This window comes from Drosophila grimshawi, unplaced genomic scaffold (genome assembly GCF_018153295.1).
Source record: "Drosophila grimshawi isolate 15287-2541.00 unplaced genomic scaffold, ASM1815329v1 contig_184, whole genome shotgun sequence".
NCBI classification, from domain to species: Eukaryota; Metazoa; Arthropoda; class Insecta; order Diptera; family Drosophilidae; genus Drosophila; species Drosophila grimshawi.
Window position 1 is genome coordinate 123,962 of NW_025062956.1, and position 26,107 is coordinate 150,068.

The window sequence follows — 26,107 nt, forward strand, 5'->3', positions numbered from 1 at the left end:
GGAAGCTGTGACAATATGTAGGTTTTAATTAATTTATATTTCATATATTGCACACCTCCCGGCCTATAAATGATTCTTGAGCTCCTCGATTTTGTTTATATATCTAAAGTGTTGAAAATTGGAAAGCGTCAACTAATTGTGGACATTTTTAGGTCGTGATGTGCGCAAATATGTTTGTATACATTATTTTAATCATATTGCACATATCCCGGCCTATAGGTGTGACTGCAAAATTCTGCAAATATAAATATCGCTTTTGTATGTATGTATAATTTGTACAAAAATCAAGTCCCGTTAAGTCGACGATCTAGTATTCAGAACAGCGAGTGCGAACGAGACAAATATATATATTGTCAAGCAATATCTGTTTGACGGTTAGCTTTTATGCCGACTATTTCTGAGTGTGCTTTGGACGCACTTTTCTTAGCATTTGCTTGCACTTTGATTTTCGTTCGGATATATGTGTGTGTATCTGTATGCATGCAGACATGTAGAACTATATATGAATGTGTTTGTACTTTGATAGCTGTTTTTGCCATATACATGCATATATAAACACATCTTAATATATTTAAAATATTATAGTTGATAGAATTGATCAAATTATTTAAATAACAAGCATCAATTTATATTATTATATATAAAGTAATAAAGGTAAATGAGAAAGAATGTATGGAGCGATTTAAAATTTCAACGATTTTTTTTTGTGCTGGCGCCATCTGTAGTGAATTTTTAAAAGTGGTTGCACAGCCAACTTAATGCTTGCAGCAAAAACTGCAACCATTTGTAATTAGGCTAGTCCGCATAACTGACTGTAAAATCTGTACATATTAATTTGAGTTAACAGACTGAAAAGCGCGCACATTGAATGTTAATAGATATTCAAATTTAAAATAAAATTCATATTTTAATGATATGCACAGAGTGAAAATTTTATCATTGCATCATTAAATTAGAAAATTTCAACCAAATTAATTATTAATTTTATTTACAGCTGTGCAATACAAAAAATAGTCTTCATTTATGACCTTTATTAATAAGCATAAATTCAATAAGCATAGTTACTTTGTGCGCTTCGTTGACTGTATTTATTTGCACGTCATTTACCGTTTGTTGTTAGCCACTCACCCACTCCTCACTTCCTTTTCGGCCAGCTTGGTTAATGATAGGCGCAAGCTTTTTACTGGTCATTGGTTTGGAAAACTAACAAGAAAATACTACAACGAATAATATGTTAGCCTGGCCTGCCCAGCAATAAACATCGAGAGCGTAAAGTGCATTTTGTGTGGAGCACACGCGCGTCCAGCAAGTGTGAAATTGAGTGCATATAACATGGCATAATGGCCATAATGGCCATAAGCCCGCTTCAAGCACCAATTTCGAGGCAAATGCCTTTGACTTGGGTGCCCAACTTGACTGGCGGCAACTGCACCAGATGACCACCAAAAGAACGGTTCTGCCTGCTTGAAGGTGTTGCAAACCGCGAAAGCGGAAGTCGTCGTCGCGTACAGTGAACTCTCGTATGACGAACTTTAATTTGTTAGCATTTGATGCTTTTGTTAGATTAGCTAAGTTTGAGTCTTGATGTGAGAACCTTCATTCTGATGGCGACAATAATTAAATGTTTGCTTTGACAACAACACACAGCCAGCCAGGCAGATAACAGCAAAAAAAAAGACAGTCAACAACAATAATAACAGCAATAATGCCAGCAGCTGCTGTGCGCTACAATAACAAAAGGCAAGTTTATGTAATTACTTGTACAACAACAACAATAACAAAATAAAAAAAACGGAGCTCCCACAATTTCTCATTTTAGTCATTGGCAGCCGGCTGATTTTAATCTGATTCTCGATCGTAAAAATGCGAGAGAGAGCGCAAGAGCGATCCTTTAAGCATGGCTGCCGCACGCTCTCTTACTCTCTCTCTCTCTCTCTCTCTCTCTCTCTCTCTCTTTCTCTCTTTCTCGTGCACACCAAATCTGCGTAGCTTTTGCCCACCGATAGCTTTTTTTTTTGGATGAAAGAAAGCCAAATTTGCAGGCTGTTAATTTAGCAGACTTCAATTTTGCATGCTTTTAAGTACTTACTTTATTATTAGAAGCGACAGCTGCTCTTCCCTAACTATACTAAAAAGCCTTGGAGTGACCCTCAAAAGCCCCGTACAGTGGCTACAACGGCTGAACGGAGCGCACAACAAGAGAAGCAGCAGCAGCAGACGTCACGTCAAGTTGCGCAGGCGTAAGCCAAGTCGAGAATTCAATTGATGCTCGGCTGAGCGGCGAATATGAGTATTCAGTTACCTTGCGACCAGCGTGCGGCTTGGACGTGTGTTCGTCGTGGTGTTCAAGCGTGTTAAGTTAGGCGCAATCGTCCAGTGCAGTGTGTGTGCTTCTCTCTCTGTTTGCGTGTGAGTGTGTGTGAGTGTTTCTGTTTTTATTTGCTCGTTGATTTGTTGAGTTTTTGACGTTTTCGACGTTTACCACACTAACCGTTGGCCGGCAGCCTCGGCCACTACTTGACTGGCATTCTCTTTAGCACTTCAGCTTTTGTTTCATAATACAAATCGATATGCATATGTATATATGTCTGTGTGTGTGCCTGTGTTTATGTGTGTGTGTGTGAGTGTGTGTATGTGAGACTGTAAAGAATATATTGAAATGAAATTGTGTGGAGTATGCGCCGTTATTTTATATTCACAGTGTGCAATCGAATAATACAATATTATTAATAAATGGCGTTTGTCTTTCCGTTTCTACTAATTAGCGGCAAGTTTTAGTGGCGACGAAAATGTTTGCAACGCAACAACAACTAAAGCTATGGCAGACTTTATGCCTGGCTACATTCGTATTTTGTGGATTAGCACATGCAAAAGGTAAGTTAAATATTCAAAAACATAAAAACAATTGGCTTATATGGTCAAATGCAAAAAAGCTTTTAACACAACTGCAATTAAGTTTTGCCTCTCTCATTCACACTCAGAGAGATATATTTACGTACACAGCTTAAGCTCATGATGTCATTTTTGTGCGCAATGAAATACGAAAATGTTTATTTCGCCGCAAAACTGACCCCGTTTTCGCTTGAACAACGCTCGTGTTTTGCGGCTATTTTGTGATGCTAAACGATCTTAAACTTGTGCGGGGGTGTTTTAATCTGTGTACGTGTATAGGTGTGTGTGTGTGAGGGGGTGCTTTTAACGGTTTTTTAGGACAGCAAAAAAAAATCAAAACAAATCAAATGACTGTGGCACCGAACTTGTAGCTAATAAAGCTGCTGGTCTCTCAAGTGTGGGCCCAGCTATTTGCTGCCATGATTCACTCACTGCCTGTCCATTCCTTATAAGACGACACAGCACACAACACACAATATACGACAAGACAAGACAAGAGAAGACAAGAGAACCACCTCACCCACCAGCAGCAGCGACCAGCGCTCATAAGCTCATGCATATTCACACACAAAAAAACAAAGACTCACACATTAGTCATTAGCTGCTGCAAGTTGCCATACAGAGTCAAAGGCAAAGCCAAAGGCTGGCAAACAAAAGCGGCTAAAACAAAAGAGCAACACGACGAAGACAACAACAAAAACAACACAGCATTAACAACAAAATGAAAAGAAAAAAAAATACACCTACACAAGCCACACAAACACAGGAAGGGCAACATGACACGCTGAAAATAAACAAAAAAAACTATATATCAACAGATAGTAAAGCAATATTGAGCACTGAAATACCCTAGGCACAAAATGTGCAAATGTGCATAAATTATATAACAGAATATGAGCTACAAACTTCTGCCTAATGGGCAAAACCTGACTGAAAAATTATAAAAGAGAAGCTAAAACTAAATTTAAATTACTCAGAATGTGCTCACTAAAATTAATTAAGCATGTGCATTAAACAATCGTGTTCATTAGAGTTCATTCTAAAATTGTTTTAATAACCATTTTAGTGTAGGGCATAAAAACAACATGGCACCAGATAAAATCAAAGCCGAAAGGGAGATAGCGAGACAGATAGAGAGAGAAGGCGAAATTTATGCCCACACTCGATACAATATGATGCATCAAATATATATATATATATATAGATATATACATATATGTATGTTTTCAGACGTGTTGTGGTGTGATTATTAAAAGGCAATCATGCGCTCATGGGCCAAGCCAAGACTCACTTATTTTACTTATTGTAAGTACAGCACAAGACAAAATAAAAAAATAAAATAAGAGAAAAAAGAACACGCGGCCAATGGGCGCATGACATTGGCCTTTGTGCGAGTGAGTGCTGCCTGCTACCTGACCATATACGAAAAATAAAAGCCAAGCAGCTTTATTTATAAACGCGATACTCAAGTGCAAAAATTGCGCAAAAATGAAGCGATAAAAAAGCGCGACACTCGGCGTGTAGGCGAAACAGGTCTCAATTGAGTTGGTTAAAAACAAAATGCAGCCTAATGTACACAAACAGCCAACAGATACATTGACATCAACAGAAACAGATACAAATATATATTTTTTCTATATATATATATATAAATTTATGTATGTCTATGTTATATATTATGTGGTCTGTCTGTACAAGTCTCTGAGCAGCTGCTGCTGCGGCTATAATTTATGAGAGAGTCTCGCGAGAACTGAGCGACAGTCTCGAGTAGCTTCAGAGTACGGCTCTATAGCTGGCGGGACAGGCAGCTGTGGCAGACAACAACAGAAAGCAACAGCAGCAGCAGCTAAAGCTGAAAGCTAAATTACTGGGCTGGCAGCGTGGGGCGTGCCTGGAACATAGCAACAACAAGAAACTCCAAAGCGAAACTTTTGTGTTTTGCGTCTGCATTAGAAAAAGTAAAAGTTACCAAAAGGCAATTGGAAACTTATCAAAGCATTGTTTTTAGATCTCAAAAGAGATCTGATAACTGAGTTGTGAGATTGCAATTTGGTGATCTTGCTAATGTGATTTTACACTTCAATAGATGAAAACGATCTTGGGTCATTAATTAAAACGTTAAACAAAAAGTCAACTAATAAAAAAATCACCTTTGAAAAAATCGTTAATAATGAAGAATTTATAGAAACCGTAGTTGTATATATTTTAAGTATTTAGCATAGAACCTTTCAGAAACTCGAATCATTCGCTAGCTAAAGTCATCATTTCAACTGAAGTCATTTCAGGCTTGAGCGACCACTTTATTTAAGTGTTAGTTAAACAATTCGTTGTATTGTTGTGGCGGCTCGTCACAGTTTTTGAAACTTAGCGTGGATGATCTCATTGACTTGTAGCTTATGGCCTTAAATAAAAACTTCACAGCTGAGCACACAATGCCACAGTCCGCAGCGCTTGCCTATTTAACTAACTGCAAGGCAAAAGGAAACTGACAAATCATCGAACTGTGATTAACTCGTTTAATTGCTGCTTGAGCAGCGCACGCGACTTCATCGGTAACGGCAGCGACCTTGTGTTGGGCCTAGAAAATATGCTCCTCCCTCTCCCAACATCCCAATCCTCCCCCTCCCCCTCTGCCTCTGTCCGTATGGCTGTTTGTGCATCATTTAATTTATGGCCAGAACGAATCAACAGCAAACGAATGACTTAGACAACAAACTTGCCATGGCATAATATATCGATGCGCTGCCGACGCTGTAAATCTTGCAGTCAAACGGCTTGCATTTAAATAACATGCAACAACAACAGGAACAGAGAGAACAGAGCTCGCATTAAGACAAAACATTGACAATCGCGTTGTGTGAGGAGGAGCAGCAGCAGGCACAACATAAACTAGCCACAAAAAAAAGAGCAACAAAAACAACAATAATGATCAGTGCGCTTTGACAAGCGACAGTCGCCACAGAGTTGTAGGCACTGCCTAAAAGGACAACAAACGAAATGCCCGTAATAATAAAGAAATTGCGCCCCAAACGTTGTCCAGCCTCTCTCTCTCTCTCTCTCTCGCTCTCTCGTTGTTGTGTGCACATTATGCCAACGGGCTGCCCAGATCCAAGTTTAACTGCATCAACAACAAGAACAACAACAATAGCATCAACAAAGTCCAACTTCTAACTCCAACTCAAGGCCAGTTTGGAGCCAGAGCAGGATGATGATGAAGCTGATGCCACACAAGGCAAATAAACCGCTTGACTTTGCCTCTGTCTCTGGCTCTGACTCTGACTTGGACGTGGTCTGCGGACTCTTGGAGTCTTGGACTCGCGACTGCGCTTTACATTTTTGCCTTATGTGTGTGAAAAATGCCAATTTTAGAGCAACGCCAGCACATGCCTACATATGTGTCTGTGTTTGTATGACTGTGTGTGTGTATGTGAAAAATTGCCCGTCTAGCCAAGCGCAGCAGCCGGAACAACAACTACAGCAATCAAAGCCTTTTGCTAAGCTAATAAAATCGAACTGCGATTGGGGCAAATGCAGCCACAGCAGACTCGTGTCTTCCCCTGCTGCCATGGGCCACATGTTGTGTCCATCGCCTCCCCTCTGAACCCATCTTAACCCATTGTTTGCCACTTATTTTATTTTTTAGTTATTCTCATTTATTTTTGCGTTAAGTTTGGGGCACTAAAAAGTTGAGTAAAGTGCATAAAATAAGTCATAAATTTTCAGAAAACCACTTGACTTGAAAAATTGGTTTTTTACTAGTTTCTTATTGATTACATTTATTATCATATGTAGCTTGAAGACTATAAATATTAAATCAACTATGCTAAGCTCGTCATTTACAATTTTAACACAACTTTAGAATTTATTGCCTTCTGGTTTAATGTGTTGTATTCTGATGTGAAAAAAATATGTTGTGTATTTATCGAGCTGTTCTTTTATTGTTACAATTGAGATTTTAATGTTAATAAGGGATTAACTTGTATTGCCTTTCTTGCTTACAATCCCAGCAAAAATGTAACTACGTTAAAAGATCTACAGAGAAATATATACGAGAAATTATTTTAATTTCTCTTTTATAGTTCCATTTAGCTGTCAATCACAAGAATTATTTTTCGACCAAATCACATGCTCATCAACGGGTTAAGGTCGGCTTCGGGCTCAGCAAAACAAAACAATGCAATGCTTACACTCAGCTCCCTACTGGTTCTCCTCTTGCTCCTATTCCTCTGCCTGGTTTAAGTGCCCGCTGTGAGTTAGCCAGAAATAAAAGCTGGGCAGACGCTGAACTTTGCAGTTTGCCGAGAGAGACTGTGCGGCTTTTGGCAGATTAAAAAACAGCGATAAGGAAACGAGCAAATCGAAAGGCGTCGGCTCGCTTTAAGGGCACGCTGTCTGCCCATGACTGCCTCCGACTGCCCAACTCCCCCCTACCACTACCGTCCCTGCCCCGCTCGCAACCCTACTGTGTGCGCTGAGGCATTTGTCATCAAGTGTTGGCCATGTTTGTGCCGGCATTTTATTGAAATACAATCCGATTGGATGTGTATCGCGACTGCAGCTGCAGCCTGGATGGAGCCCACTGTTCGACAAGGACAACTCACTCACGTGTCGCCTTTAATTAGCCAGCAGCCGCAATGTTACAATCTATGTATTTATAATAAAAATTCAAATCAAGTGCTGTTCGCTTCGAGACGGCCATGTTTTTACCGTTATGCTGACCATTTTGGCAACGGGCCGAAACAGAAAATCTGACATACTGCCTGGCAGGCGGAGCGACGCGGCCAAAATGAAAGCCTAAAAGGCTTTAAACTCCACACAACTCTTGGCCGGGCCGCCGCACAATCAATTCGCGCTCCCAAGGCATTTCAATTGGCCCAGTCGTGTGTGTGTGCGGTGTGTGCGGAGTGTGTCGCGAATTGCGTATCGTGAACCTGGCCAGAAGAGACCAAAACTCTAACTGTATACCACTCGCAACACTCGCAGCACTTAACGGGTTTGGCACTCCTCCAGAGCCAGCTAAAGCAAAAGCAAAAGCCATGCGTATTACACAAGCCTAATTGTATTAGGCAGCAGCAGCAACAACAACTGCAACAGCAGCAGCAGCAGCAGCAGCAGCAACAGCAGCAGCAGCAGCAACATGAAAATATATATGTATAACAGAAGCGGTTTAGTTGCGCTACAAGCTCTTAAATCAACTGCAAAATTGCTTTTGCAATTCAAAATCACATAACAGCATACAAATTTAACATGCGAATCTAGTATGGGTTGTAAAAGTCAGCCAAGTTTTAGTTTTGAGTTTTATGTTTGAACTCTGTTCAGCCCTGGGAGCTTACTTTCATTGTTTTAGCTGCCAGCCTACCACACAATGAAAAAGCACTACGAATTCCTATACGAATGGTAAGCGTCTCAAATTGCTATAATTGTCGTATATTTATATAAAGCTAACGCAGGTGTATATATAAAAATCCGTATAAGCCGATGACTTTATCATTCATGTCGAAGTTGGCACAACTAAAAGACTTTATATGTAATTTAGTTGCATATTCTTGGACAGGTATAAAAAGTGTAAATTTATGCAATTATATGTGAGCAGCTGTAATTTTGGGTAAACGATAGAGAGTTGTTCTCTGTTTTTTGATAGATATATATATATATAGGAATGATACATATTACTATCCGATTGATCTTCTTGGTATTTTACAATGTGTCATTTTGGGCACGCGAAACCTAGTTCTTCTTCTGTTTTGCTTGATTTATAAATTGTATCTATTACTATCCGATTGCCTTTCTTGGTCTTATATTCTATGCTCCAATGCCTGCAAATTAGTATTTTATCTATATACCAGAAGGGGATAAAAGTCAGTACGGCAACCCAAAGAGCCAAGGAGTCTTCCCCCCTGCTAGCTACCGATCTAACCTAACTCTGTGCACAGAAGGCAGAGAAGAATCTCTTTGCTAAATACATACATATTTTACATAGGGGTATATATTTTGTACTATATTCCGGTCAAGTACACTTTTCTGTTGTGTGCTTTTTGCTGTGCTGGCAAAGGGCACAGTGTGCATGTTTATGAGGCCGGCAGTCCGATAAGTGTAGATCATGGACATAAATTGGCCAGTTTTTGTTTTTGCGTGTGAAAGCTAAGTGACAGGTGATCCAGTTGTGGGTATGCGTGTGCGCGTGTGTTTGGAATCTGGAGCAAATATTATGTAAATTTTATTAGCAGCAAAGTAAAAATAAAATGAGAAGAGAAGAGCAGCTAAAAAGCAAAACCTGAAGCAAATCCTGTGTGCAACCTACGCGCTCTGACAAGCAGCCGAGAAACTGCTGGTGCCACTAACCGTTAGGCACAATGTCATCCAGTCCAAGTCAAGGTGTCCAGGTGTCCAAATACCGAAGTGGCCAAGTGGCTCGTTGGGTTTTTAATTACCAAACAGTGCGTATTGCCGTTTGAAATGTTGCCGATTCCAGACAATTAACGGCACAGTGGTGCCAGAACAGGATCAGCGCCCCATGCAAATTAATAAGTCGGAGAAAAAAAACCGGGGTATATAAGAGGGAGTGAGACAGTGATGGCAAGAGAGAAAGAGAGAGAGAGAGAGAGGGAGTTAGTGCGTGAGTCTTAAGCGCCCAGAGGCGGCAGATAGCTTAAAATATTGCTCGTCACAATTGCATAATTTATGCGAAATTTATTTAATCTATTAGATGCACTGACCCGAAACGGCAGATGTAGATACTACCTATACGACTGCCAAGAAACGGTACAGCTAGTCAAAAAGAAAAAATGAGAACAAGCATAGCAATGTGGACTTTTTGCATTTGCCTTCCAAATGATAAATTGCGTCTCTGACTGCATGTGGCAAATTAATCATATTTATTTGCTGTCTACTTTTGCCTGTTCTTTGCCCGTGTGTCGCCCAGTCGCCCAGTCGCCCGGTCTCCCAATCTGACGGTGTCTCGCTCGGTTTGCTAGTCTGTTTGTTTTTCTTGCTTTCGTTACACATGATTATTACTTCGGCTCTTAAGCCAAATGTACGTTTATTAACTGTGGGAAGTTGTGGTTCTACGTACTTCTACTTGTTGTTGTTGTTATTGTTTTTGGGCATTGATAGAGCACATGTCAGACTCTGTGTTTAGATTGATATGCCATTGCTGATACTGCTGAGCTCTTGGGGGGTTATACATATTGCATTGATGGCTGGCTATTCAGCTCAAACTCCTGGAATCACATATTTCGCTCACCGTCATACAAAAGACTTAGACAACAAACTGGCAAATCGAAAATATCAAAAGACTGAGGCGAATAAACTTGCAAATCAAATCGAAAGGGCATTGTATGCAAACATGATGTAAGCAAATAATATTCAAATTTATTAGAATTAACTTCCGTGAATAGCTCGCAATTTAATTGTTGAGCTGCGAGTCAGTGACCGTATTTTTGAGGCGTTTGTTTTCTATGGCAGCCAGCTCAGAAGCCATGCTTTGTTTACATTCAACGGACAAAATAAAATGCGAAAGGCTACAAAAACAAGTGGACCATATGTGAGAAATGGTGTTATTGTTGTTCTTCTTCCTCTTGGTTTGTTGTCGTCATCGCAAGATGTCTGGCGCTCTGTGCGCAAATTTACACACGCAACGCCCAAAAAGTCAATGACACTGCAGAAAAGATAGAGGCAGACTGTGATATACCCTATAAGTGCAACTGAACAAATAGTTTTGCAGTTTTGATACTTGAAATACTTTGGAATATATTATCATAAAAAGATTTGAGTGCTTCTCGAGTGTCATTTGGAAAATCTTTAGATGACGCGCACAAAAAGAAAAGGAATAAAATAAATTGAATCTGACTATCTAAAGTATCTACACACATACTAAAAGATGATTTCAGTATCAAGCGTTATAGACAAAGCCTCAATTCAATGAAGTTTCCACAACTAAACAACTTTCCTACGGATGCGGCCATAAAAAAGTACTCATTGTTGTTGTTAGCGCTTTTAATGATAATAATAACGGGCCCTGGAGGAGGGGCGTGTTTTAGGTGACAGCACATAAACACTTTATGTCATATTTTTTCCATGAGTACTATTTGGATTTTGTTTGCCAGCGGCATTTTTAATTAGAGAGAGAGAGACACACGAACACACACATAGTGAATTTATTTTTACCATATCATCGGCTTTCTAGATTTCTATAATTATATACAACTAGCCTGGTGTGGATTCTTATCGCATTATTGCCTAGTTAGAGTGCAGTTTTTGGTGTCTGGTGTCTGCTTTCGGGCTAATGAACGCGAAATGACAGCTTGCAATTTTGTGACGCGATAAAGTCAGTTACAAAAATGTTTCTAATTAATTTATTGATTTGCTTCGCTCAAACTGTAAAATTCGCATAGAACTGGAGCGGCCTCATAAGAAAAAAATTCATGGCATAACTGACCAGCAATACCAACTGGCAAGTGGCAACTGGTAAGTTACAACTGGCGAATGTTTTCCAGGTAGTTTGTGTCTTCAGTCTTTTGATATGCCTGCCCGCCGGCTGCTTATCAAAAATGCATGCGTTTGATGGCCAAATTACATGGCCATGGCCAATGGTAATCGTATCCGTAACCGCAAAAAGAGTAGCGCCCGCCCGTAATTGAAAAGAAATGCCTAAGATGCATATCCAAGTAGAATGCCAGGCAACAAAAATCTTGGGTAGAGTGGGAGGGACTAGATTTGTAGAGCCCAATGCGGTGGCCAGTTGCCTGGCGGTTAAAATCAAGCGAGTTGCAATTTGCTTTGCCCAAGCCATGTTGCTTAGATACACAGATCCCATATTCCAGATCCCAGAGATCCAGGAAGCAAATAATGTTAGCCATCCAAATGGTTTCGCTTTTCTCAACTTCAAGGGCAATTGCAAACGCCCCAAACGAACTGAGCTGAACTGAATTGGATTGCTTCGGCAGGGTCTCGGTTTGGTCTGGTTTGATTTGCATTGGATGGCATTTGAATTGGCTGACTGTGCATTGCCTTAGATTAACTGGGGAATATTGCCTCATGGGTGGAAATGACGCGTAATGCGAGCTGCGGTTTATAGGCTACAAAAGTGCTTGAATCGAATTTGGCTAAATTATAATTGGACTTGGAAATATTAGAAATTCTTCCATAGATACAAGTTGACTCTATTTATGTATCTCATACTTTGAGAGACAGAGTAAAAATAAATTGGTTGCGTTTGATGATTTGAAAAGAGATCATTTAACTAACCGTCGATAAGGTCAATTAAAAGATAATTTCACAATGGCGAGTGTTATTATATAGTTTTCAAATGCAATTTGTGTAGAATTTCAATTAAAATGTCGCCCGGGCGGTCATTAAACTAAACAAAATGCTGTTAACAATGCCGCTCGGCATGTCCAAAACGGTTATTAACGTGTCCAGCCGAGATGGTTAGCGAAGCGTTTCAGCCAAAATGGTCGAACAGATAAGTGAACAGCAAGCAGACAAACACAACAAAACAGACCAACAGGCAACTTGGCAACAGAACGCGAGACAAATGTTGTTTCAACAAGTTTGTTGCACAAGCGATGGCGATGGCCATCCGGCCTGACCCGGGCCATAAACTACGCACTATCAAGATGCGTGGAATGGAATGTTCAGACCCAGAGACCCAGTTGGACAATTATAAATCATGATGCTCTTGTCGCACTCAACGCTCTCAACTCCTCCAGCTCTTTGCTCGGGCAAGCTGCGGCCAAATAATAATGTCAATTGCAGGTGTGGGCCAAGCAGAAGACTCTGCCTGCCGGTCATAGTCTGCAGTCCGCAGTCTACAGTCCGCAGTCTACAGTCTGCCGTCGCCAGACTCTAGTCTTTGACCACATTTGGGCATTTGGCTGCAGCTGCTCGTCGCGTCCCCAGACAAACGCCCACGGACCTGTTTTGGTCATTGGGCCGCTGTGCTGCTAATTCAACGCAAATCGCAAATGACCAAAATAAAATATTGCTACCTCGAGCAGCCTCCCCATATTCACCCATATGCAACATATGTATGCAACATGCGCAACAAAAGGAGTTGTATACACGTCTGCAATAAATTTAATGCCTGACAACGGTCACTTGGTCACGCGGTGGCTTGTGTAGATTTCCTGTTCCATATGCACTCAACAAAATATCCAAAATCGACCCAAAATAATCTTTAAGGGATTTGTAGAAATGTTCTTCTTTTTAAGAAATATGTAGATAATCATAAAGATTTTAATTTATTTAATAAATGTATTTATGAATATATTTTCAAAATATTTAAACAATGTTACTCAGTTTATGAACAATTTACATTTTAGAACAATTCTTTATTTAATTTTTTTAAGTGTATTACTATATGTTCTACATAAGCAAAAACTCGCACTTGAAGTCTATGCGTCGTTTTGGACACCTTTGTTGGCCTGGTCTCTTGCAAGCGGCGCCTCAGTTTATTGGAAAAGCCGCAGACCACAACATCGCACAACGGATTTATGTGCGCTGACCCACCAAACCCCTACCTCTCTCTACTCTTCTTCTCTCTACCTCTTCCGCCACCCATTGATTAGTTAGATACCCCGCTCCGCCCTCCACCCCTTGCATGAACGTAATTAGCAATTGGGTCACAGTTCAAAAGGTCGCATGCCCATGCCCAAGAAACCTAACCTCAAATTTGACCACGCTCAAACAAGCCAACGGACTTTGATTAATGAACAGCTTGAGCTGTTGTTGGTCTCCTCCAGCCATATCGCATTACACGGCTAATAGCCATTGGGCCGACAACATTGGAATTTGTGTGTCATCGCCACGGGGCGGCCATTTAAAAATGTGTCAGACCAAATGCTCATCATGAAAATATCTTTTGATAAATGATTAGCGACAAGTGCCGAAAACCACGCTCAGCCATTGAGTCCAGTCCTTCCGAGAGTTGTCTGTTGATGCTCTCTGATTCGCAGCGTTTCTCTTTTGATTGTGTGGCATTAGCCGCAAGTAAGAATTTGATTGCCAATTAAGCATGAGAAGGCAACGCTGCCTGCCATTATATTAGGAGAAATGCAATTATACGGCGTGTTTGGATTGCAAGACAAGTCTTCATCACAATACGCGCCACACCAATAGCAACAGCAAAAGCAACAGCAACTGTATCTGTTGGTAGTTAGTGTATTTAATTGCAAATATGGTAAAAGCAACTAGATATCGACAACACTTTCACACCAAAATGGTATGGCCGCAACCAGACAACTGCCAGCTGCTACAACTGCAAAAAATAACACGTTAGAATGCTACAGTCGATAAATTTTGACTTGAGAATACCCTGTAAACAATTGATTCTTAAATGATTTAATTGGTAATTGATAGCTTGTATTAGGGCATTTAGATTTTATAATCAGGCATCACTTAAAACATAACAGTGTTTTATGTATATATATATATTAATTAATTACTGCATTTAGCTCTTGTAATCATACTTATTCAACTCTTAAAAATAGGCGTAACATAAACGACAAACGAATGATGTGCATTAAAGTGCCTCGCGTAATTACTCTATAAAGTATTTGCTGAAGATAAACAAAACCTGATTTATATCTTATATATATATGAGTACCTGCTTAGATGGTCCATGAAGGAAGTGAATCCTATTAGCTGCCAAAGCTAGGTAGATATATTATGTTATATAATGATGTTAATAGTATTACCTATTGGCTTAATGTAACCATTAGAATTAAACTGACTATTTATATTTCTACATTAATATAATTACATGTTTAAAAGAATATTTATATTATTAAAATCGACTTAAAAAACCGACAATATATGTTTTATTTTTTTTACATTATAATCACTTGCTAAAAATATTATTGCCCGCATGCATAAAAACTTCATTTGTATATTTATATTATAGAATAGAACATAATGTTATGTCTGTAAGGGTATTTGAGAGCAAAAGTTTCTGTTGCAAAGTCAAGTTGTTGCAACGCAAGCCAATTAGAATGCCATGGCATTGAGACAGTTGAGGGAAAAAGGTGAAAGCCATCTGTCCATATGCCGATACCGGAGCTTTGTAAACTTCTTGCTGCATTTAATAGCAAATTAAATTCATTTTAATGATTATAACATGAGGTGGTATTTAGTCATTATGTTGCCTGAGTTACAGTTAGGCGGGCAGTCAGTCAAGTAATGCCTGTGGCAATCAGCCACCCAAAACTGTAAACTCATTTTTCGCAAATTACTTTATAAGCAAAAACATAACAACTACAACAAACAATGCAGTAAATTGGCTCCAATTCCCTTTCGTTGAGGCCTTTAGCGGTAAATTGTAGCCCCCACTTTCAGCTGATGCTGCTGCTCTTTAAGCTGCTGCCGGTGATGTGTGAGTGGCATGTGGAAAGCAGCAGCTCAGCTGGCATATTTGTACCTCAGCAATTTGGTTTACCCACAGCGGAAACGGACAATTTAGCAAATGCAATCGCGTAGCGCCAACCCAAAGAATGTGCCTGCCACAATGAATAGCTGAATGAATGAGTAAGTGAGAAAGTGCACTGCGTGCAGCAGGCAACGCGGGGGGTGTAGAGACTGAGCGGGTGACTCAGTAATTAACTAAGATTCTGTTGCAATTGAGGCACTTGTGGGTGGATAGATGAACACACAGCTCGAGCCTGTAACTACTAGAAAATGGTTAGAACGGGTTTAGTCAACTTGAGGAAATAAATAGGAGGAGACATTCACTAGAGAGCCGAAGTTTGAAATGTACATTGGTTGGTGACATTGTAACACAATAAGCCATATATACTCTTAGGAATTTAGAATACTTCAGTGGCTATAGGTAAGTCTGTTTGAGTATATAGGAAATGTATATATATCTATATATATATATATAATATCGAACGCAGATAAAATTCATTTTGCTTTAGGACCAATAAATGATGAAATATCGAACAAATAATATGTATATATTAAATATATATTTAATTTGTGATCTTAAACTTACACATAACGTGTGTGTTTGCAGCGTATCTTCTAGTCATTCACTCTCGACTCTAACACTCTTACTTGTTGCGATTTGCGATTAGCAATGTGCATATGGCTGAGTAACTGATTCGTCGCTTTGGTAACTGATGCCACGTCGTGCAATATTTGCATGTGGCTGCCACATGAGAGCAGGTCTTTTACTAAACAACAGACAACAAACAACATTTACAGCTGTTAAAGACGCTTTGGTCTTTTGTAGTTGTTTTAGTTGTTTGCAGCCAAGTCCAAGTTCAAGTAATAGTCATAATAGTGTTGGCCACTGTTTTCTTGTCGGTTTACAGTTGTTTTGGCTTAGCCTTTTTTCTTTTTTGTACCCTCATGTCTTTACTGTTTTGTAATTTAATTAGCCAGCTGCGCATAATGGTCATGGCAAAGGAGAGGTCGGTGCACATTTACCGTTCGCTCATGATGAACAGCACATTTTGCATCTCATGTTCATTTACACAAACTGAGACTCGTCCACGAAAAGAGCTCAAAGAGCTCTGCAGTCTCATCTCCTTGGTCAATTAATCATCCGTCTAATTTAATCGACCATGTCGTCATTTACCAGGAGTTTTCAAAAGTCGGAGGCTTTGGCAAATATAATTCATTTCAATTGCCGCTTATTTGGCCGTAATGCGCCGCCATTGATTGACCGACAAGTGAAGCATATTTTTTCCGGTTTTATAAGCCGCCATCACTAAATGGAGTAAGACTGAAATCTCAGACATCGGACTGATGCAATCAGTTGGCAAAATCTATAAGTGACCGATTGCAATTGCGTCATTTTAAAACTATTAACAAACCAAAAGCAGATTTCGATAATAATGAAAGTATAGTCAGGGCGAGTGCTAAGAGAATCTGTGTTAAAACATAGACTGATAGCAATTTTGTGCTTACTTGTCTTGTATGCAACTGAATGCCAAGACCTGTTTGGTGAGTCAAAGAGGAGTCGCAGTTGGGCTGCAAAGATGACATCATGTGAATTTGCCGTAAACTCTCAACTAAAAGATCATATATGCAAAAATAATCATTAAATTTTTATTTTTGAGTACGTTTTATTTGAGAAAAATGCTTTTGCATATTTTATGCATGGAATTTAATTGCCAATATATCTAAAAATACAAGTTTTGCTTGACGTATAGAAAATGATTTTTTAATACTCAAGTATTGCTAATTGGAATTTCATTAGCATAAATTCAGTAAAATAAAGTATCCTATGATTCTTTACTTTTAAGATTGCTTCAATTTGGATATTTCTTGATCCAGCTAGACAGCTTTGAAATACTTGTGACTATTACAGAGATTGCTTCTGCTTCCGTTTTACTTTGCTGTTTTATTGTGACTGTTTGTTTTGTTAATGTGTGTCATTTTGTTAATGTTGCTTTGCTGTTGCTGACATATAGGACTGTCCCTAATAAGCTTGCTGCTGCTATTTAATACGTTTACAATGACTGTAACTATAATAGCACATTACTCAGTCGAGTTTTTCACTTGACTTGGCTCATAGGCAATGGAGGAATCAGAGGCGAACTGCAGGCAACCAAGCACTTAACAATTATCACATTTGTGGCCACATTGCAAGCCAAGTCCATAAAAAAGCGAAGCTGTCCGAAGTCTGTAATTTGACGCTATACGTCTGTCTCACTGGCTGACGGTTTTTTTATTATTTTTTGCAGTCTTTTAGTTGCTGGATTTTTCTGGGGCACTGGCAGCTAAACAAGTTTGTTTATTGACTCGCCCACTTTGATGAATTTACGCGGCAACTTTGACACATTGACACTGCTTAGCATATGCACAACAACAACCACAAGAACTGAAAGCCAAAAAGCCAATTGCATAAAAAGGAAGGCAGTAATGTGCCCCCCACTGTGCAGACAACACCCACTTTGCATTGAGTGAAGGCTGACGGGGCAATAGTTTGGGGCGCTCCGGCGCTGACCCCCTGCCCAAAGCGACGTTTTCTAATTTATTTTTTATGCATAGCCGTTAAGTGTAATTGGTCATTTCTGCGTCAATGAGAGAGAAAGATAGAGAGATGGAGCCCCGCTAACCAGTCAGCAGTCAGCAAACAGACAGTTGCAACTCCAACATTTGATGTGACTGCAACTGCAACTGCTCTGGCAGTAGCTGGGGCTTGCGGCAAGAAAATTACCAGTATTTCCTGTGCCTGCTGGATGGGCTAAGATTGATGATAATCGTGCGTCGTGTGTGTCATGATTGTTGCTTTTGTTGCTGGCAATTTGTTGCAAAATGCGATAACATAACGCTATCAGCTGACGCAGAAGTAGCAGCAGCTGCGCTCGCAACATCCACTTCAGGGCACAGTTACTTCCACATTCACATCCTCGTCATAAATATGAGAGTTACTCACGGCCGGCTGTAAGTGCTCAACTTTTGACTAGCTCAGCTTGAAGTATTACTGGAGTATGGGGGTGATTGAAGAACGTGCACATGTTTACCGTTCGTTTTGCATTAAATTAATTTTTTTTCTGGCTGCCGCCAGGCCTAACACTTTGGACACAAAAAACAGAAAAATTACCCCCCTTCCCAAAAAAAAAAACTTTCAGCTCCTTTGGCAGCCAGCAAAACCACCAGGAAAACCACAAACGTGACTCCGTTCGGACGGCAGAGACGTTGAGTCAGACAATTGCATAATCTTGGCCAGCCAATTGCCAATTGCCAATTGGAATTGCACTTGCAATGCAGCAACGACAACAACGAAAACGACGACGCCAATGTCCATGTCCTGAACATCGGAACACACAGCGCGCCACACTGGGCTTGGCCACAGAGTGGTGGAGTGTTGGTGCGGTGCGCTGATGCAGAGGTGGGTGGCTGGCAGTAGGTGCTGAGAGATGCTCGATGATGTCTTGCCACCTTTCACGACTGCTGACTGTTGACTGCTGTCTGCTGGCTTCTTAGCTGGCGATGACTGCAAATCGATGCCATTTGCATGGCAATGATTTGAATTTGTTGGCTTTGACTCTTGGCGTGGCTTGTAAAGCATTTGGCACTTTGCTGCCGTCATTATTGTTGTTGTTCTTGATATACCCTCTAACTATGTGGCTGAGTCGATTTCAGTTAGAACTCTCCTCAAGCTTAACCAGCTTTTTGTATTTTGGCTAGCTTGTAATTAAGTTAAACAGAAAAACTCAGAAAATGTAGCAATAATATGTGTTTTACTTATCACAAGTAGACTTACCAGTTGCAGACTAGGCAGACTAGAACTGGAGATGGTTTTACATTCTGAGATATGTGGAATATATTTAGCTACACAATAATTGTAAATTGATTTTTTTATTTATTAAGGCATTCATTAAAATATGCTAATTTTTTCACTTAACTATTTTATTTTGTTTTCGAATCAATTTTATTTACCATAAAATACAAATTGTATCTATCTTTGATAAAGTTAACAAAATTTCAACTATTTAAGTGTTGAATTCAAAATAGAGCATTAGCTAGTCGAGCTGAATGACATTTATGGTTGTGGTCTTATTGATTTGTGCATTCATTTGATTGTGCGCGGGCATTTGTTGCCAAATTGTTTGGAAAATGTGCAGCGCCAAATGTCGTGGCTGTTGATTTTGATAGGAAGTCAAGAGACACAGTCAGGGTCGGGTGAAGGCAGACGAGAGAGTCGAGAGTTTAGAGTCCAGAGACAGAGGCAGTGACACAGTCGGAGATAGAGGCAGATGCGCAGCCAGTAGGTGAGACGGTGCCTGAGTGCTGAGATGAGCTGATGATGATGATGATGATTATGTTGCTGTTTCAGCAACTAACCCTGACCCAGCTCAGCTCCCAAACCCCAATTCGCTGTTTTGGGCTTTTCTTGAGAATTTCGCTCCGGGTCATTTTCATTTTAATGTAATTTCTTTTAAATTTATTGTTAATGGAAATTTATGCCTGGCTGCAGTTGCTGCATGTATGTGTATGTGTAGAACTGAGCATGTTCATGCATGCTGCACGTTTTCTTGATTTGTCATGTTACAGGTTAAATGCTAATGGCACCTTTTTTGATTCCGATTCTAAGAAGTCTGCCCCAGTCAAGAGGCATTTGATGATCTGTTGCCCGGCTGTGTCTGCCACAAATTGGCTCTTGTTATACACATAACAAGTCCCAAAAACAAAGAAAATACAAAAACCACTCCAACAAACCTTTTAAGTTGTGGTCATGTGATCGCAATAAGCTGTAAGAGATGTGGGTTAAGTCTTTTGCAGATATTGTACTCGTACATGCATTCACTGAAATGCTTTAAGGTTTGCGATTTGCCACGATTCCCACACGCCAAACCGAGGTCGTAAAAATGGTGTCAAATAAATCGTAATCAGCGGCATTTGATATAGTCCGTCTATGATGCGTGGCCCATCCTACTGTTGCCATTGGGTTGTAAAAATTCAATAAAAATGTTTTTCTGCTGGCAATTAATGTTGCGCGCTCCATGTATAAAATCAAAAGACTGAGGTGACAAACTTGCGTGGCTAGCAGACATTGACAACAAGCTGACAAAATGCACTATGGACAAAAATAAGAAATTTTCAGATACACATTTTAAATTGTACACCAATTTTTGTTCAATATTGTTGAAAAACATTTTTACAAAATAAAAAGGAATTTACCTCTGCCCATGCTCAACTTTTTATAGCCTTGATTAGATGAAACTTGGTATACATCAGTCGTTTTGCTGAAGGCTGTAAATAGGTCGGAGATAAGCGAATCAAACTACTATATCATATAGCTGACATAGGAACATTCGGTCGAAAGATAAGTTTTAAGTGACGTGTAAGTCAATGCCTTCTATCAGGTGCATTCAAAAATGCATCTAAGAAACCACTTCATGCCAGAAAAAATATACTTTTTACCTATGGTGCGGCGCTAGACCGCAAGGGCTGGACGCATTTCGATTCAATTATTGTCACGAGGTGGAGGAGCCGAGGAACAGCAGGCAAGAAGGCAACAGATAGACAACATATCCTGCTGTGCTGCAAAATGGTTTGCTAGAAATACGACAATGTGCATCTGTTGTTGTTGTTATTGTTGCAGCTCCATGGCTCTATTAAGTGGTCAACACGGCTGCACGTGGGCGTGTCGGCTTCTTTGCTCTGAGAATTCCGTTTCAGTTCTAGTTCCATTATTATGTCCATTTTGTGGTTCAAATCAATGGGGGATTGTCGTGTCTGCGCTTAATTTGGAACGTCATCAGGCACTTAATCGTCTGGCGTATCGGTGATGCTTTTATTTGTTTTTTATTTCTCGGTGCCGCGGAAGTACTTAGTTTGGCAGGCGGCTCTCCCCCTACCCTTCACATCTCCTAATTATCTTAGGCGCCGATTGCATTACGCCCACCTTGACGAAGGTGCTTGAATTACCTGTGGCAAGTGAAAATGTAGCAGAGTGAAGATGTTGAAATATAAGCAGCTGCCGCTTCTTAATTGACATGCCATTTCTATTTCCTAGTTTTATTGTTTCTGTTGCTGTTCTCATTGTCGAGTTTCACTCTCTTGTACGTGAGCTAATTAAAACCAAATTTAATCACATTTTCTCTCCTATTATTGAGCTTAATAGTGCTGCAATTGTTGCCACAATAATTTCCAGATGGACAAATTAAGTTTAGTACACTATAAATGCTGTGAATATAAAGTTTTGTATTGTCATTACAAATGCACATTACAAACAGCAATTGTGGCATGTATGTATAATTTCAATATATATTTTTATTTTTGTGCTTTAAGTACCAAGCAAATGGCACACTGAACACCTTAACCTGCCTTCTATACAAGCCAAGATTAAATCTTAATTACAGCAAGTCTAATTTAGTTCGACAACCGATTTAACTCAACTAATTTTACTTATGAACGAGTATTCACTCATATTCTATTTATTGATTATAGTTAGATCGTAAAATTTACATGCTAAGAGTATGAAATGATTAAAGTACTGGCTACCAATTTAAAATCCACTTAACATGATTTAAAAATAGCACTAAAAGAAGTTCTTTCAAGTATTCTACAATTTATCATGCAGTTTTCTGACTCTATTTTCATCCCAACCCAGACTCAGTCTTTTCATTACGCCGACTTATAAAGAATTGTGAAGTTAGTTTTTGGGTTGTTTTTTTTATTGTTTTGTTGTTTGCTCTGTCCGCTCTTTGTTCTGCTTTGTGATTGAATTCCTTACTACACACAACTCACATTTAATTGGCGTCATTTCTGTTGAAATTGATGGGCAATGTTGCTTGAATTAACGCGATATTAAGTACTTAAGAAAATTATTCAAATTACTTGGAAATGCGGTGCTGATCAGTCCCAAAATGACTGCTATTTAATGGCCAACAACATTTAAGCTGATAATTTTGCGCACTCTCGCAAGCCCACACTTGTTCGGGCCTAATACGATTTTGATTACTGTTCTGCTGATGCATTCAAGTTGCTGCAGATGCATCCAGCATCCAGTATCAGCATCAGAATTATGCCAACGAGAATAACTAACACTCCAGCCCAAACTAAACCAAAGCACTGTGTGAGTGTGTCTCGAAAGCGACTCACAAACTGACGAACTGACAGCCTGACCGGATTCAGCTTCGGCTTTGGCTTCAGTTTTGGCTTTGCCTGGACTTGAACTTACTCTCTGGGCTAATGCCAGGTTTTTGCTTTTTTTCGTCTACTGCCTGACCAGAGCCAGCGGCGAGCACAATGCACACATACATCAGTACTTAAAAGTAGAGATTGACTCGACTGTCAGATGCCCTGTAGATCTTGTTTTGAGACACCAATAAGCTTTAATGTTTACCCTGAAAATAAATAATTTTTCTGTACGTAAAGCTTAATTGCAATTTTTAATAAAGTTGAGGGATTTTTTTATTGTTTGGTATTGGGAACCATTTCTTTTTGTGTGGATTTACTTGACATTGTCAAGCTCGATATACGTTGTTGCAATTTTGCTGCTGGGTATCAAAAGTCGCCCTGCAGCTTTAATAAGAGTGGCAATAAAAACGAAAGACTTAGGCAACGAACGCGTTCCACTTCCATAGTAATTATGCGGCAATTGTTTAGTGTTGCGCCGATCGTTCAGCTTTGAGCGTTTAGCTCTCTCCGTCTGTAGCCTGCTGAGCTCGTCAATGTCCATTGGACATTGGAGGCGTTGCTGGTTGTGGTTTGGTTTGGTTTGGCCCGTTTACACCACGGTGACGACATGCTAGCCCACTTTCAGTGGAAAATAACGATGTACATTTTTATATATTATATATATTTATATATATATTTATTTATTTATATATATATATTTACATATAGTTTATTTAATAACTTGAACTGCAGCAATTTAATATCCATTTTTGTAATGAACTTCATAATTTTTGCAGGCGCACACAAGGTGCACTGCTCCGAGGATCAGATGCGCGTAGACATTGGCCTGCCGGTGGAGGCTAGTGGCGACGCTGTCACTGCCGGTGATCGTCCGCAGATCTACTTGGAGGGTCTGAAGGGTTATCCGGATGTGCGCTGTCAGCCCGAAATCAATGGGGCTCTCGCCGTCTTTCGTCTATCGCTTAGCGATTTTTACGAGTGCGGCGTGACGCGAATGGTCAACCAGCTAACGGTAGGTGACCCTCCCCACATAGAGTACATAGTGTATAGTATTAAACCCAAATACCCCCGCGTCTGTCACCGCAGGGCAAAAAGGTGTATTACCATAAAGTCATCATCGAATCGGCCAGCAGCAAGGAGATTGTCAGCGTCAAATGCATTACGACGAGCGGTCCGGTTTATAATGTCATGATGAATGGCACAAATGCTGAACGCGAGCAGACGCGCGTCGTTCTCCAGGAGCAGCAGCAGCAACAACAACATCATGGCCTCGTCAGACGCGATGTGTTGCCGGCGGGCTTCCAGGAACCTGAGTAAGTTTTCGCCGCTTTTAATTGCCCCATCAAAATGCAACGTCCTCAAATTGCATCTATGCATATTTTTTATGCGCAATCTATGCAAACTTTATGGCATATTAAATGCCCACCACTGCCCAGTCGCAGTTGCCTCACAATCCTCCGTTGCTAGCCTGCTTTGTGGCCATAAATCAAACAGATGCTCGGGCCAGCCATTACCAGTCGGTAATTAGCCGTCAAATAGATACCCCTACAGTCAATTTAATTGCGGGGCGTATCGCCAGCCAGCCAGTCATATGATGATATAGGGCGCATTACAATGTTTGTTTTTTATTTATTTATTTTTTAATACTCTAATCTAGGCAATGGGATAAGGCTACGTTTGTTTTATGCAATCCATTTGACTATTTGAAGCTTGAAATCGTGCAGGCAAAGAGATACGATTAACTGCCACGCCCAGTGGGCGGATATAATATACATATTTCTCACAGTTAAAATCGTCAAAGTCTATATATTTGCACAGTTCCACCTCTTTACAACTTAATAAAATTGTACAGACAGGCCCACCCATATCTATATCGCTTACATCTTAAGCGATAAAGTGTTTCAGATTTGGGAGGTATAGAGTAGATTTGAGTTAATCTAATCATAAAATACGATATTTCCTTGCAGTCTTAAAGATCTTGCCTTAACAGTAAGTACTGTTATAGATTCACTAACCTTTCAATCAAGAACGCTCTTCTACATCTTGGTTTAGAGTATTTTGCAGTCACTTAAACCCATCTTCTTCCTTCTTACATTGTTTATTATATGGCAAGCATTTAATGGGTGTTCTCGCTCTTTTCAACCGTCAGAGATCTGGAGATAACCACCTCGTTGACAAAACGGGCACCGGAGCCCCGTCTGTCAATTGGCGTTAGCCAGGATGGCCAGAAGTTTACCAGAGACTTAACCGTCAAGTCGGTAGGTTATGATGCCCTCAATGCTTAATTTACAATTGGTTTTCATTATTATTATTATTGTGAATTGATCTAATTGACTCGTGATTTCTTGCAGGGCACACCGCTGACCATGGAAATCAACTTGGATGAGGACTCGGCGCCGGTATATGGGTTGGGCGTCAATTACTTGGATGTTACAGACACGCACACCTCCTCCGAGACTCTAATCTTCAAGGGGTGCGTGCATTCGTCATGACCAATTATTTACCAACCAGTTGGATTTTTAATAAATATGTTCCTTAACGATGTGTTTCCCCATTTGCAGCTGCACTGTAGATCCGTATCTGTTTGAGAACTTCAACACCATCGATGGCGATATACTGAGCGCCAAATTCAAGGCCTTCAAGTTTCCCGACTCCTCTTATGTCCAGTTCCGCGCCACAGTCAATGTCTGTCTGGACAAATGCCTCGGCACACAGTGCTCCAACAATCAGGTCGGATATGGCAGACGTAAGCGTGAGATTAGCGCCGCGAATAAGGTCTATGAAATATCGCTAGCCATGTTCCTGCAAGTGAACGACATTGAAGGCGTCAACAAGAGTAAGTTTTTTCCAGTGCAACATATCTCTTGCAGATTCACAGCAAAAAATCAATAATTAATGATAAGTAAAAGCATGTTTTCATATGTATTTAAATATTAATTGATGCATTTTTTTAGATGAGGTGCTGCAGCTTGAGGAGAAGCTGCGCGAACTGAAGCTAGCGAATCAGCGTCTGGCGCGCAACAGTCGCGGCAATTTTGCGGAGCTGAGCCGCAGCATGGAGCAAACGCCCGCCAGCAGCGTTGTACCCGCCTTTGTGGTGGATGAACGGGAGCTGGGACAACTGAGCTCGGGTGCAATCAACCTGGTCCTCGGCAGCCTCTGGGCCGTGTTAATTAGTGCGCTATGTTGGCGCCTAATGTAAATAGTCGGAACGAATTGGCAATTGTAAATCTAAAACGGAAGGCGGGCAGGATGTTAATCAAGTTGGAGCTGCGTGTGTGTATGGCAATAAAAAAAGAAAATAACAAGAACAACAAAAAAATATGTACTACCTACTACTAATACTTATACTTATGTAACTGCCATTTATAAAACGTAATTACATTTAATTTTAATGCGAGTAGTTTTCAGCTGCAGATAGCTGCCCACAATGCCAGCTCTAATGACAAGGAACAAAACCACAACAACAACAAACACAGTGATTCTTATAAACATTTCGATAACATGATAAATTGGTCTTATGTATAAGCACCTACTAGTCTTCTAAGTTTAACTACTAAGCTAATTTAATTAATGACTAAAACTAAATGAATTAATAAAATTAAAACAATCCAATTGA

General features: G+C 40.1%; 1 protein-coding gene across 3 annotated transcripts; it reads left to right on the forward strand.

The window, feature by feature from the left end:
- The first annotated feature begins 2,296 nt into the window (after window positions 1-2,296).
- LOC6559331 lies at window positions 2,297-26,103 on the forward strand. 3 transcript variants are annotated; one of them, XM_032734821.2, is made up of 8 exons: window positions 2,297-2,419; window positions 2,766-2,874; window positions 23,265-23,500; window positions 23,575-23,801; window positions 24,638-24,746; window positions 24,840-24,961; window positions 25,050-25,324; window positions 25,443-26,103. In XM_032734821.2, the coding sequence occupies exons 2-8, from the start codon at window positions 2,790-2,792 to the stop codon at window positions 25,688-25,690; spliced, it is 1,302 nt and encodes a 433-aa protein (XP_032590712.1). In that variant the 5' UTR covers window positions 2,297-2,419; window positions 2,766-2,789; the 3' UTR covers window positions 25,691-26,103. The 3 variants fall into 3 exon arrangements, with proteins under 3 accessions (XP_032590712.1, XP_001987807.1, XP_032590713.1); XM_001987771.2 differs by having other exon boundaries at window positions 2,297-2,409; XM_032734822.1 differs by having other exon boundaries at window positions 2,303-2,383.
- The last annotated feature ends 4 nt before the right edge of the window (window positions 26,104-26,107 follow it).